Source organism: Castor canadensis, chromosome 9 (assembly GCF_047511655.1).
Source record: "Castor canadensis chromosome 9, mCasCan1.hap1v2, whole genome shotgun sequence".
In the NCBI taxonomy this organism is placed as follows: Eukaryota; Metazoa; Chordata; class Mammalia; order Rodentia; family Castoridae; genus Castor; species Castor canadensis.
This window is the reverse complement of record NC_133394.1, coordinates 135,933,967-135,947,082: the sequence shown is the minus strand read 5'-3', so window position 1 is coordinate 135,947,082 and position 13,116 is coordinate 135,933,967. Positions and strand designations below refer to the sequence as shown.

General features: G+C 45.5%; 1 protein-coding gene across 3 annotated transcripts in view; it reads right to left on the bottom strand.

The window, feature by feature from the left end:
* Ccdc149 (coiled-coil domain containing 149) overlaps positions 1-13,116 on the bottom strand; it is an 87,842-nt gene that overhangs the window by 56,958 nt on the left and 17,768 nt on the right. For 2 of the 3 annotated variants that reach the window (XM_074042518.1, XM_074042521.1), the window contains exons 1-2: positions 7,973-8,092; positions 1,026-1,187 (exon numbers count right to left, since the gene is read on the bottom strand). In XM_074042518.1, the coding sequence (XP_073898619.1) occupies positions 1,026-1,187; positions 7,973-8,032 (222 nt within the window). In that variant the 5' untranslated portion in view covers positions 8,033-8,092. Of the gene's footprint in view, positions 1-1,025; positions 1,188-7,972; positions 8,093-13,116 lie in introns of those variants that run through there. The other variant, XM_074042519.1, reaches the window with a different exon arrangement.

The following is a 13,116-nucleotide window of genomic DNA, read 5'->3' as shown; positions in this document are numbered from 1 at the left end:
TTCTAAAACAATGTCAACTAAAAATAACCTGGATTGACAAAATTATTTTCGAGCAGAGCCTAACCTGAACTAAGTATTTCATTTGGTTTGAGTTCCTTTTTTAAATAGAACCAAAGGAACAGAGGCTGATAAACACACACACACACAAGTATTGTCACACACACATGTATCATCTATGGGGACTAGGACTTGCTCAAAATAACTGGAATTGAGAACTTCCAGACCTACTAGGCACTTTGCCTTTTAAAGATTGACCTCTCCTGCCTTGTGTGCATTTGTGAATACAAATACCTCGCTTACATAAATGCTCCCCACATGTAAGTCTGCATTATCAAACCTCAGGAAACTTCCCACTAGTTTCTACTCCAGGGCAGCTCAACGGCCCAGCCCAATGGTGAAATGCTGGAATACTGTCTGCACTTAAAAGAGAGAGACTCGTGCAGCCTGCAATCGTAGTGCTCAGGAGGCAGAGGCAGGAGGATTGTATGTTGGAGGTCAGCCTGGGATATCTAGTGAGTGTCTGTCTGTCTCTCACCTTCTCTATCCCTCCCCATGCAGCAGCCACCTTGATGTGTCCCATGTCCACACAATCCCATGAAATGTGACACTTGCAGAGTCTGAACCCATGAAATGTGACAACTGAGACTGAGGAAGTGAGTTTCTAATTTTATTTAATTCTTGAAATAAAGTAAGAAAAAAAGCGGGGCATTCTGCGCTGTGTTGCTCAGTGGTAGAGCACTTGCCTAGCACCACAGGCCCTGGGCTCCATCCATATCAGCAAATAATAAGCAAATAGCCACGCGTGAGCACACCGTCTCTGTGCATCTGTACATAGGCACAGACAAGTGGTCTGGAAGCACACATGGGGACCAAGAGGAAACAGGGTGGCGACCTGGCTTCTTCGCTTCTTCGTTATCCCACTTTGGAACTGTTTGAAGGCAATCCTTTTCAAGAACAAAAATGTGAAGTCCCCTCTCCCTGTCTTCATCGAGGGCACAGGACCACCACTGTCGTGAAATACTTACAATCAGCTCTCGGTACTTCTTCTTCAGGGACTGGTGGCGTTCCCGGAGCTGGTTGGCCATGAGCTTGTACTGGTCCCTTTCCTGCTGGCAGGTGTCCAGCTCCTTGGAGAGGATCAGCAGGGCCTCCTTCTTGCTCTCCAGCTTCCTCTTACACACCAGGTACTGCGGAGCAAGCACACCAGATGGGTCAGAAAGGACCAGAGGGTCTCTGCTCCACACACCCTGGCTTCACACATCTGCCATTTTCACAGGGACATGTGCCAGTGAGTGACACATGTATATAAAGGCTGCTATAGTGTGTGACATGTGGTATGTCTCTCCTCTCCCCCAACACAGAACCAAAACTTTGGACATTCATAAACTTCCACAAACTGGGACAGATAAAAGAATTTAATTAACAAATAAGTTAAAAAAGCAGAATGTATTTTTAAAATTACATAGATCAGTAAATAGATAGCTGGGCTTCAATTTTGTTTTAAAAAATATATCCATCCAGACAAGATTACATAAAATTTTATCAAAATTTTACCAAGTAATATCCATAAGGATATTCCCCAAAATTTTGTAAACATATTGCTAACAATACTTCTTGGTAATAAATTTTTTGCTCAAGATTTAAAATTTTTCTTGATGCTTTTCTGCATTTTTGAATGTTTCTAGGATAAACCCATATGGTTTCATAATTTAGAAAATACCCAAAAATATGATCAAAATAATTTAATTAATTAATAATTTAATTAATTAATTTAATTGAACCATGGATCACTGTACTAGATTGCTCCTGCCCATTTAACCCACTGAGATTCTGTCCACTAACTCGGCATCACTAATATGAATGGCTTCTATGGCCCAATGCAGGTGACCATTACTGTTTTCAGAGCTAAGTATTTGAGCCTCACTTGGAATTCTTCCCAAACAGCTGAGCTCTTGTCTCCAAATGATGGGAACTCTTCACCCCACTTCCTCCCCACTGCCCGCACCAGGAACCCCCTCACCTGCCACTCACCCTCCACATTGGCCAGGGGAGCCTGGTGAGGTCTCCCTACTTTTACTGGATTATTGCACCACCTGGTGTTATTCACATATGAGAAATGTGGCTCTACATACCTTTTGAATTTGCCCCGTAAAAGACCAAATTCAGAGCATTCATGAAAACAATTTATAGTTTCATTATACACTGTGACACGAGCTCTTTGTCATTATGGACGCTCACACAAAGCAGGGAGAGAATCAGCACTCTCAGAGCACTGGAGTCAATGCTCTTTTATAGACAAAAAGCATTACTCATATATAGTGCTTGCTTGGAACTGACTTTGTTAAGTTCAATTTCAAATAAATGAAAGGGAGAAAAGAGAGTTTTGTGCATTAGTGCATTTTTTCCAAAAAAAAAAAAAAAGAAAAGAAAAGAAAAGGTAATTGCTTAGCTTCAAAAACAAAGGAGAAAGAAAAGCCAATCTGAGACAGTTTTGAGTTCTAACAGAGGACATTTCACCTTGGATGAATTTTATTCCTGGCAGTAATGAGGTTGGACCCCTTCCTTAAAATGCCCTGGATTCTTGAGACCTTGACATTAACTTCATGGGGGAAAACGGTTCTGTTGCCACAGAGACTTCTCAAGAGTAAAATCCCCAACAGAGGAGTGTGGCTTGGAAACCTAAACTGCATTGTCCTGAGGGTATTGAGATTTCACAGGGGGAGATACCACTTACTCACAATTTCACAGCGCCACCCTTATGCTCCAGGTCTTTTCCACAATCAGCAGCCTCGTCAGTGCCATGGGTATCAGCAGCACAGACAGCCACCTCCATTCCTTCAACTTACTAGATTCAAATCAAGATGCTCAGTGTCTATGACTTTGGGAAAGAAAATCCCAACTGAATGGAGTCCCTGTCCCTTGCAGTAGGTTAGCCTAGAGCCAATCTAGTGAAGGGAACAGGCACTGGCAAAGTGGAAAGTCCAGTTTCCTAGCCTTGAATGACAATCTGATAGGGTCCAAGAGAAAAGGCATTTCCCTCCCAAGGCCCAGTCCAAGTGGGGCCTGGGCCCCGGAAGCTGTGAAAGTCAGTAACAAACCCATTTGCCTTCAGGGTCTGTGGTACCTGATAGAAACCAGGCACAGAGGCCTCTGCTAAGGCCCATTGCCTCAAGATTTGGAGAGCAGCATCCCCTGAGGCCATGGAAAATGAGATCATTATAATAAGCTTCATGGAAAAGTAGGAAAACAGTCCATCTAGAAAATAAGCTACTAAGAAAAGGGGAGTCTTTACAAAGTCATTGCTGCCTTGCTCTTTCCTCTGCATGCTATGGTCTAGAGCACCAATTTTAAACAACTTAATTCCACATTACTTGTGATTATCAACAGGACAAACCTTCGGATGAAGCCTCACTTATAAAACAGCCCCAAATGGAGCCAAGTAGACAGATGTCCTGATAGTCACTTAGGTCCACAGAGAACAATGCATGGTCCATAAATAAACTATTGCAATGTTGAGATGAAAAGCTTGAAGATTGTTTGTCACTGAAGCACAACTCAGCCCATCCTGGCTAAAACAGTCCATGTGAAAGAATGTGAGGCTACACCTGCCTTTGGTTTGTGCCCGTGCTGAGTCACCTCAACCATGAAGAGGACTGATATGACTAATATTACTATCAACAACAATAAAGAGCAAAGTTTATGACAAGTGCTTAACATATGCGACCTCCTTATGATGACATGATTATGTCACAGTGTGCTCTAAATGAGTGAAGCCTGAATGAAAGTGTATAAATTGCCAAAAGAACCCCAATCTTTATGAGCCAAACCTGGGGAACCACAATTCCTGACACACCAAGCATTTTGTACAAAAACAAAAACAAAATATTGGATTATTCATGGAGTTTACTGCTACATCTAGCAATAGTATACAAAAGCTAAGGAAGGAAAATTTTGAATTCATCTCCTGTTCTGGATAAATTTAATTTATTAACCCAATTGTCTCTAAACCAGTGGCTCTAACTCCTCTTTCCCTAGTTGCAAGGTCTGAAGGAAAAGGGAAAAAAGAAAAGAAAGGAATCCACAAGCATCCCTCCCTCTCCTTATGAGAGCCCAATGGAAACAGTAAGATTTCCAGCCTCTTAGAAGGAATGGGCTAAGTCTAAAGGGCCTCGGGAAGGAACTGGAGGGCTGATTTCTCAAAATGGGGTTGATCACAGTAGGAGTTTTCTATAAGCTCTATCATTCACTGAGCAAATATTTTTGGGTACCTTATAGGTATTGTACACTGAGCCAAGCCTTGGCCCTCCAGGGATAAATGGTCCTGACAGATTTTGAAAAGGAAAAGCCTGATACTTGGATGGCAAAATGTCAGTTCCTGCTATCTGAAATCCCTACAGTTCTGAAACCTAACCATATTTTCCTGTTGGGTTCATGACCTGAACAGATGGGAGGCTTTTCTGACATTTATCCGAGGATGTGAACAGTCACACGTGTACAGGAGAAAAACCAACAGGTGAACACCGTTTTTCCCATGTCAGGAGCAAAACAGCTGAGAGTCAGAGTGGATACGTGTCTTTCTCAGGGGTAGTCCCAACTGTTGGCTCAAGCCAGAGCTTCCCACTACACACTCTACGCTGGCACCAAATAAATTATTAGCAGTTCAATATGTTACCTGTCTCAAGTAAAACCATATCTCAACTCCAGGAGTCACTCTGCAGCTCAAAGGAATGCACTTGAGTCCTACGTTAGGGCCTTTGCACAGCTATTCCCTCTGTTTGCAGTGCTCAGCTTGTTCCCTGGCAGCATTCAAACCTGTGCTCTGTGTCCTCAGGGCGCTCATCCCTTCTGCCACCATCCTGACCCTCAGTCCTCGTATCTGATTTTGAGTTACATATTTAATCATCAGTTTATTTTCAGCATCTCCCTCTCCATGACATTAGAGACTGTTTTATTCATTCCAGATCCCCTTAGCATTGCTAAGGAAAATGCTTGGTACACAGCTGGTATTGGCATGTGCGCTCTCTCTCTCTCTCTCTCTCTGTGTGTGTGTGTGTGTGTGTGAATATAGACATATATGCATAGATTCATATATATGGTATGAGGCTGTAATGAGATAACTGAAGAACAGTTTTCACTATTCTCTCTATATATGCGTGTATATATGCATAACATACATAGGATGTATAGAATGAATGGGACAATGACAGCGTGTACATACACACATTGAACGAGAAAGCCTCACACTTTGCCTCCTTACCACTTCTTAGAACCTTGGGGCATACACGCTAGTGACCTCTGGTTTACAGATTTTCAAACTCTAAACCAGTAGAGACCTCAGGAGTCATCTAGCCAGGGTCCCTTGTGCTACAGATGAGGAAACTGGGGCTCTGAGTGGTGACTTGACTTACCCAAGGGTGGCTAGTAGGAGTCAAAGCTAGGTGGAAACTGAGGATTCTCTCATTCCAAGTTCAGTGCTCTTTCCTGCTACCAAATCACCATAAATTCACAGCCAAAAGGAAACAAAGTCCACCATCTTAGAATAGTGCCTGATAACTTCTGTAATAACGATGATAATAGCAGATGGCATGAGTAGCCTGCTAGCCCTTATTAAGAGTTACTAACTTTAGTCACTAAATGCTACAAGAGAACAAAACTCCCAGCACAGAGGCACAATGGAGACCAAAGCAGAGGAGCCTGACTTTGCCACTTGCCAGCCATGCGATCCACTGCCTCTGCTCTGTGGAAATGGTTACAGTACCTGTGCAGATGGGTGTAGTACCTACAGAGGGCTAGTGTAGAAATTAAACAGTGAGTAGGTGTAAAACAGCTGACTCATTAGTGCATTATTGTCATTATTACTGTGTGTGTCACAAGGGGGCAGTGAGCACAGTTGCCAAAGAAGGGGTTCAAAGAGCTGGAGGACATGTGACATGGTGGTGGGAAGGAGGGGAGGGGTCCATCTTGTTTGCAGTGACAGTCAATAGGAACTGGGAACACAAGACTGGCAGGGAAACAGCCAAAGGCTAGAAGATGCCTGGGCAGATGGGTGACCCAGGCTGGCTGCAGCCGAGGGTGGAAGGAAAAGCTAGGGCAGATGGGCCAGGTCAGAGGGGTCTGGATGTGTTCCAAGAACCCCGATTTTATTCTTCCAGCAGTGAGGAGCCCAGAGATCTCTGGCTAGGGGAAGATTGTTCAGAATCCTCTTAGGGAAAAATTCCATCCTGAAAACCCCAGGGGGGATCACACTGGAAGGCACAGCTTGGGCAGAATTTGCTGCTGAGCCCACAGGGGGAGGAGGGGGGAGTGGTTCAAGGCCACCATGTAGACACACACTGAACCCTGTAGCGTGATCTGCAGGGAGCACTCGGACTTTGGCGTTTCTTAATCTGGTCTCTCATCACCTTATCAAATGCCATGCTGTTAGGCAGGGTGCTACCCAGGCAAGCAGATGCATGCATGGATTTAGCTTCGGCCACAGCAACTGCCATCAGAATCACATCAGTGGGTGAATGGCCAACCACTGTCCAAAGGATGGAGCTGGGCAGGGCAAACCCCAGGGCAACCCCTCACTGTCTGGTCCCTGGGTGGAGCTGAGGGATACAGATTTGTTTTCCCTATACCTTTGCTTTCATCTTCAGTCAGGGACTAATTCTGCTGGTTAAGTTCATGGCTAGAATAAGAACCATGGATTTTCATGGTCCTTCTGACATCAGGAAAGGAGAGATGTGATTTGTTTTCAAGAAAGGGGGAGGTAAAAGAAAATGCTTACTGCGTGGTAGGCACTGTTAGGAATAACAGTAAGAAGACCTTGGGATGGGAGGTGTGGCTTAAGAGCTAAAGCACCTGCTTTGCAAGCATAAAGTCCTGAGTTCAAACTTCAGGCCTACCGAAAATAGAAGACCAAGATTTGATTATAACAGTCACAGCAGCAAGCACTGTTTAGTGAGCATCACTGTCCTCCAAACCGTGCACAACACTCTCAGTGAACCATCATGAGAGCGAACCCCTATGGCTGCCCTTGGAAATAGGCTATAAGATCAGCCCCGTTTTAGAGATGACCTCTCTTCCATCACAAAGGTAGCAAAAGTCCACTGTCATCTCCTTAATGCAATTAGGATTCTTTGGTGGTAAGCAACAGTAACTGATGCCCTAACTTAGGAATGTTCTAGAAGGATATTGGCCCACATAGCCTTGGCATGAGATAAGAAAGTTAAACTCAGACCCAGGGCAGCAAGGAGGCACTAGGTGTGGGAGCAGGACCCAGAACCCCAGGGTCACTTCATTGCAGGAAAGTTGGGTCGGATGAGGTTGCTGAATGGAGTGGGCTAACCCCTTATGTTTAGACCTCTTTGCCTCTCTGTTCAAGGGGGTCTTTGACTGGCCCAGAGCACACAATGTGCCATCCTTTGCCTGGGCAAGGACAGGGCACCTGTCCACAATCCTTTACACAGATGTGTCCAATGGTAATACTCTCCAAGGGCAGGTGCTCTGAGAAAGAGAAATGAATGCTGGGAATTGAGAAAATGGTCCATGTTCACTGTGCCCAGCCAGAGCGGATCAATTCTACTGAGTTTCTCAACTGTGCTGAGGTTCCCCTTCTTGTGTTCATGAGTAAAGGTTGAAAAAGAAATGCTGGCAATTTATGATAACCCCTTCTATTTGGGTTAGCCTCTGAGCCTCTACTGATCACATGCAGAAACACACATACCAGGCAACAAGAGTTGTAGGAATAGCCCTGGTGGCACTTTCCCAGCTGCAGCTGGGGACACAGCTACCAACCAGAGAAAAGAAAAAGCCACATGGCAAATACACCAGGCAATCAATTAAGTGTGAAAGGAATAAACTCCATAAAACATGCCCAGTTTCTGACATGTATACTAGATACCGTGAAGTATTTTTATTATCCACTCAAAACTAGATTTCTTCTGAATTGCATTTCAATTGCATTTTTGAAACAGAATTCATAACTCACGTGTCCATGTGAATTCTTGCCCGTGCGCAAACACCATGAAGGTAGCCTTGTACTCATCATCTGAAGAACCCAAACCCACAGTTTTCCCCATCAAATGGCTTTTATCTACCCATTTTCTGTTATCTGCAATAAAGCAAATCATAATCACTACAACGTAGACCATAATAATTAAATGACTATCTGACATACTACACTGCTATTTGGATGGCTTTATGACCAGCTAACTGCTGCTGAGAGAGGAAGGTAGTTGGGTGACAGGGGAGTGTCTCTCTGCCAAGTGACCCTCTCGGCCAAACAATGACTCATGGTCCTTGGCGATTTTGCCTGATGGGATCAGGCTAGCTCTCATCAGCCACTGCAAGGACGTGCCTGCAAACCCTGGAAGGCTTTTTCACATGATGATAAACACGCATGGCTGAAGGTCAGGCTCAAGAATAATTTAGACTCTTCTTGACTGCTGTCTCACTCTTTTCTTAGCGGTTCTTCCTCCCCTGGTGTTATAGTTTGGATCTTAAATGTCTTCCAAAGGCCCTATGTTGAAAGCTCCTTCTCTGCAGTATCGCTTTAGGAGGCTGTGGGACCTTTAAGAGGTGGGGCCTAGCGGGAAGTCTTAGATCACTGGGCATGCACCCTTGGAAGGGATAGTGGGACCGTAGCCCCCTTCTCTTTTTCTTTCCAGTCCTGGCCATGAAGTGAATGGTTTTGCTCCAACACACACTCCCTGCTGTGATGTGCTCACCTTAACCACAGGCTCAAAAGCCATGGGGCCAACCAACCATCAACTGAAACCTCCAAAACTGTGAACTGAGATAAACCTTTTCTCTTTAAAAATTGGTTGTCTCTGCTGTTCATTACCATAACAGAAAGCTGATGACACCCCTGGTCACACTCTACTTTCTACTCTGTCACTGCCCTCCTTCTCCCTAACCCTCTTTCCCATCCAACAAGCCAGGTAAACAGTGTTCAGCCACCAACACAGTTTCTCCCACTGAAATCAGCTGTGCCTCCATTCCCACCATCTCTGCCTGGCTCTGCCCTGTGATCTCTGACCAGACCTCATGACAGCCTCTTCCGCCCTCGCACCTGTCTAACCCAGGTCCCAGTCCCTTTGAAGAGCATAAATCAGGTCCCCCATTCTGTAACAAAAACCTTTGATGTTAAGGAAACTCACAAATAAGGGTACCTCCACATCTGGCTACAACCCATGTCTGACTTGGTCCTTGGTACTCAAAGCCTGCCTTCCATGTGTCTGTTACAGCCACCTGCCACCACTCCGCCCTCACTCTTCTTCCCCTCTCTTTTCTTATCCTGGCCAGGAGCAAGCTCCCTGTCTAAGAAGCCTCTGCCAACCCCCAACTCACCCAACCAAGGAGGAGCTGGCTCCTGGGGGCTACACTGCATTCTGTGTGCAACTCAGTGAGAATGCAGACACACGTGCCACACACACACACACACACACACACACACACACACACACACTGCGATGCAACATCTGCCCTCCTGCTCTACCTGTGGCCTCTGCAACCAGGGCCTGTCCTATACATTGTGGCATCTTCAGCGTCAAGCACAGTTTCTGACTCATGGTGAGTACTCCATACATATAAGAGACATAAACTAATTTCAGTTCCCACAAAGTGAACACACACATACATATATTTAGATAAATTTAAGTATATAGAAATATTTACCTATTTTAGCAATATAGCCATCAATTAATACTATGCCTAAATCTCTATCTGAACCCCATCTGTTTAAGGGGAAATGTCCAGTTACATAGGTAGATGAGCTTAGAGATACTGCCGGAGAGTTCCTATATATACAAAGATCAAAGTGGTGTTGGCATTTTGCCCTTGTTTTTATCACTTCAAATGAGCACTTCCCTACCATCACACGGGCAGGCCATCCATTCCCTTCATCCTTAGGAGGCTTGCAGAGAGACACTCAGGACTGTCCCTCGGGGACAGGTGTACTGAGCCTCTGCAGATGGGAGTCTGGGCATCTGCGGGGTGAAAAGCCACATGAACCAGACCGGTGCCACTGCGCATTGCGCTGACCTGCAGTAATCCCACCCACTGCACTGGCTCCCTTGTGCCTTGAGTGCGAGCCTTTCCTTCCCCATCTGGGCCTGTCCTGCAATGGGGCCAGGTCCTGAGCATTTCTGTGGTTCTTTCTGAAATCTCTGCTCACTTCTGTAACTTTTAGATCCATCCAGCAATTCCTAGCTGGTCACTTAATGATTCTAGTGCCATTCTCTAAGATGGCTTTTTTTTTTATGATCTATCTTTCTCAGACTTACCATCGCATTTCCCCCTCTCTGGTATTACTTTTGACAGGCAAACTTTGATTATTTGAATGCCCTAGGGGACGTGCTGAAATTTAAGTTAAGTGAGATTTCAGGTAATTGGAAGAGTTTATAATGTGAACTGCGGTAGCTGGGGGGATATGAGATTTACTTGACAGTCTTGGTTAGCTGATGGTTTGCCTGAGTGTCCATTCCAGTTCTCCTGCTCCCTTATTACTCCAACATCTCAGCCCCCACCCTCTCCAATGAATGTGTGCTCCTTTCAGTTGAAGATGCAAAGAAAGGAGATTGGTTCTCCTTCCAGTGGTCATAAATGGGCCAGAAAACCCATTCTCCATTGCTGAAGACAGCATATATTTTTAAAAATCACTTCTGCCTTGGGTGAAGTTGCTCTGTCTTTCCCCATGCAAAGTGGAGCCAACCTTGCCTCAGGCTGAGATGCTGACAGTGGGGCAGACAGCTCTGGTTTGCTCCAGAGAGCACATGTTCAGAATGCAGCACTAAAATTATCCACACAGCAGAGGCTCTGTGTTCCCACCCAGGCTGCCAGGGACCTGGGACATGCTAGCTATAGTGACAGCCTGTGCACAGATGCTCACAAACTCCAGTTATGCATTGTGATATCCAAGAGTCATGTGTGGGATGGAATGGTGGACTCTCCAGTTACCAGCTCAGAAGATGACAGTTCTACTCAGTGGCACAAGGCTCTTCTTGTGGGCTAGATGGTAGGAAAAAGTCAGGAAAGTGTACACCACATTTTCCTCAGATTAACTTCAAAAGATGTCAAGCCGCTCTGGCTCATTGTCTTCTGCTCTGGAAAGCAATCAATAAAAGGCCCTGGACCAGGTGTGGTGATGCACAACTAATCCCAGCATCTAGGAAGCGAGGCAGGAGGATCTCAAGTTCAAAGCCAGCATGGCCTACAGAGTAAGCCCCTCTCCAAAAACAAAGTCACTAAAATGCCTACCACTCAAGAACCTCAGTGTCCCTTGCAGATCTGTCAGCCCCTAACTTCCCAGACTGCTCCTGACATGGCTAGGCAGAGGGGTCCTGGCACAGTGCTTCCGCTGTGGGGAAGATGCCCTATGAAGGCTGAGGGTGGCACATGCAGAGCCAGGCTGCCTATTGACAAGAGGTCTCAGGAGCCACAGACAGGAAGGCATCATTTGTAGACACACTGTGGCCCCTGGATTCAGAGTTAACCATGCAGGTTCCACAGTTATTGCCTATCCAGGGGACCATGAGAACCACTCCCCACCCTGGGCTTCAGTTCTCTCTCCATGAATGATGATCTGAATACCCTCATCACATCAGAGCCTCCTCAGTGTCCATGGACCATTCAGCACTTCACAGGCATCAATCATTAATCGTCACCATCCCAAAAGAGAGACACGACTACCCCATTTTACAGATGAAGAAAATGAGGTTCTAAGTATATATATGTATATGTATATATATATAGAGAGAGAGAGAGAGACAAAAACAACAAAGTGTTGCAGATATAAGAGGCAAAGGTGGGATTTGAACACAGGCCTGTTCTATATCCATTCTGCCATAGTATCCCGTCTCACTCACAGGAGGGCTGTAAGGATTGCAAAAAACAATGCACCTACAAGAACCATTCAAATTATCACGGTAACCAAGAGAACTGTGTTTGTCCCAGAGACAGACACAGTTCCTGAGTTAATCAGCAGACCTGGCCTTTCTGACAAATATTGTCCCCTCCTAGGATGAGCAGTCCCAGAGACGGAGAGGCCACACAAGCCAGAGTATGCGTGCTTACAGTGCTGGCTCCCCACCCCGATACTCGTGTCAGGTGCAGATGCTTTAAAGCAAGGAGGTGTTCTATCTCTGTCTACCCCACACCGCAGGCATCGCAACTCAAGATCTTGAAATCAACCATGTAAATCCATCACTGCTTTAATTATCAGTGCACGTACAGCTCTTACTGCCACCTGCCAAGCTTTTGCCCAATCCCAATCGTTACCGTCATTCTCTCTGGATGAGAACCTTGGAGATGTTGCTAGAGGGCCTCTTGGGCCCTGAATTTCCGCCCACAGCATGAAGGTGTCCCCAGCCTAAGCCTGAGGCTGGGAACCATTTCCTCCCTCGCCCAGTTCACGTTTTTTCTGAGCACTGCTAATTTCCTCCTGTACTTCATCTTCATTGTGTTCATTTTCCTCCCAACATTTTCCAGGCATTGCTGATTAGTGAGAGATTTTTCTCAACAAGAACAGTCAGTTCAGAACCAGCCCACAGTACAAAGCCAGGTGGAGAGTATCATGCTGGGACACAACGAGGTGGTTTAAACCATTGGAGTTTTCAGAGGATAAACTAAGCTGGAAGCACCTGTTAAGGTGAGGTCTGTTTCTCTGGCTGATGCCGCTGCAAATGGGTTGGTTTTGTGAGAGAAAGGCTCCTGTGGGTGACCTGAGTTAGCCATGTTTTCCAAGAAGACAGCAATGACTACAAATCACCAACGGACCACAACCCAATCCTGGGCACAATTTTACTTGCTTCTCTTCACAATCTGTTTGTCCACCACCACCACCACCTCTGTCATCACTACTAGTCAGGACAGTGTTTACATGACAAGGAAGTGGGTTGTTTGGTTTACTCTTCTGCATGTATGGTCCTAAGACTGAACACTAAACAAAAACATTCCTGACATTAAGCATAGATCCCACTGAAGCAGGTTTAGGTATTTCTCTTTCAGTAGAGAAATTCAATGTCCTTATTCAGAATCTCCACGAATAATAGCATCAAGTGGATCGTTGAATATATGACTGGGCTGTGTCGCCATTCCTAAGAGGAGTGGCGCTCTCTTCTTCACATCCTCCTT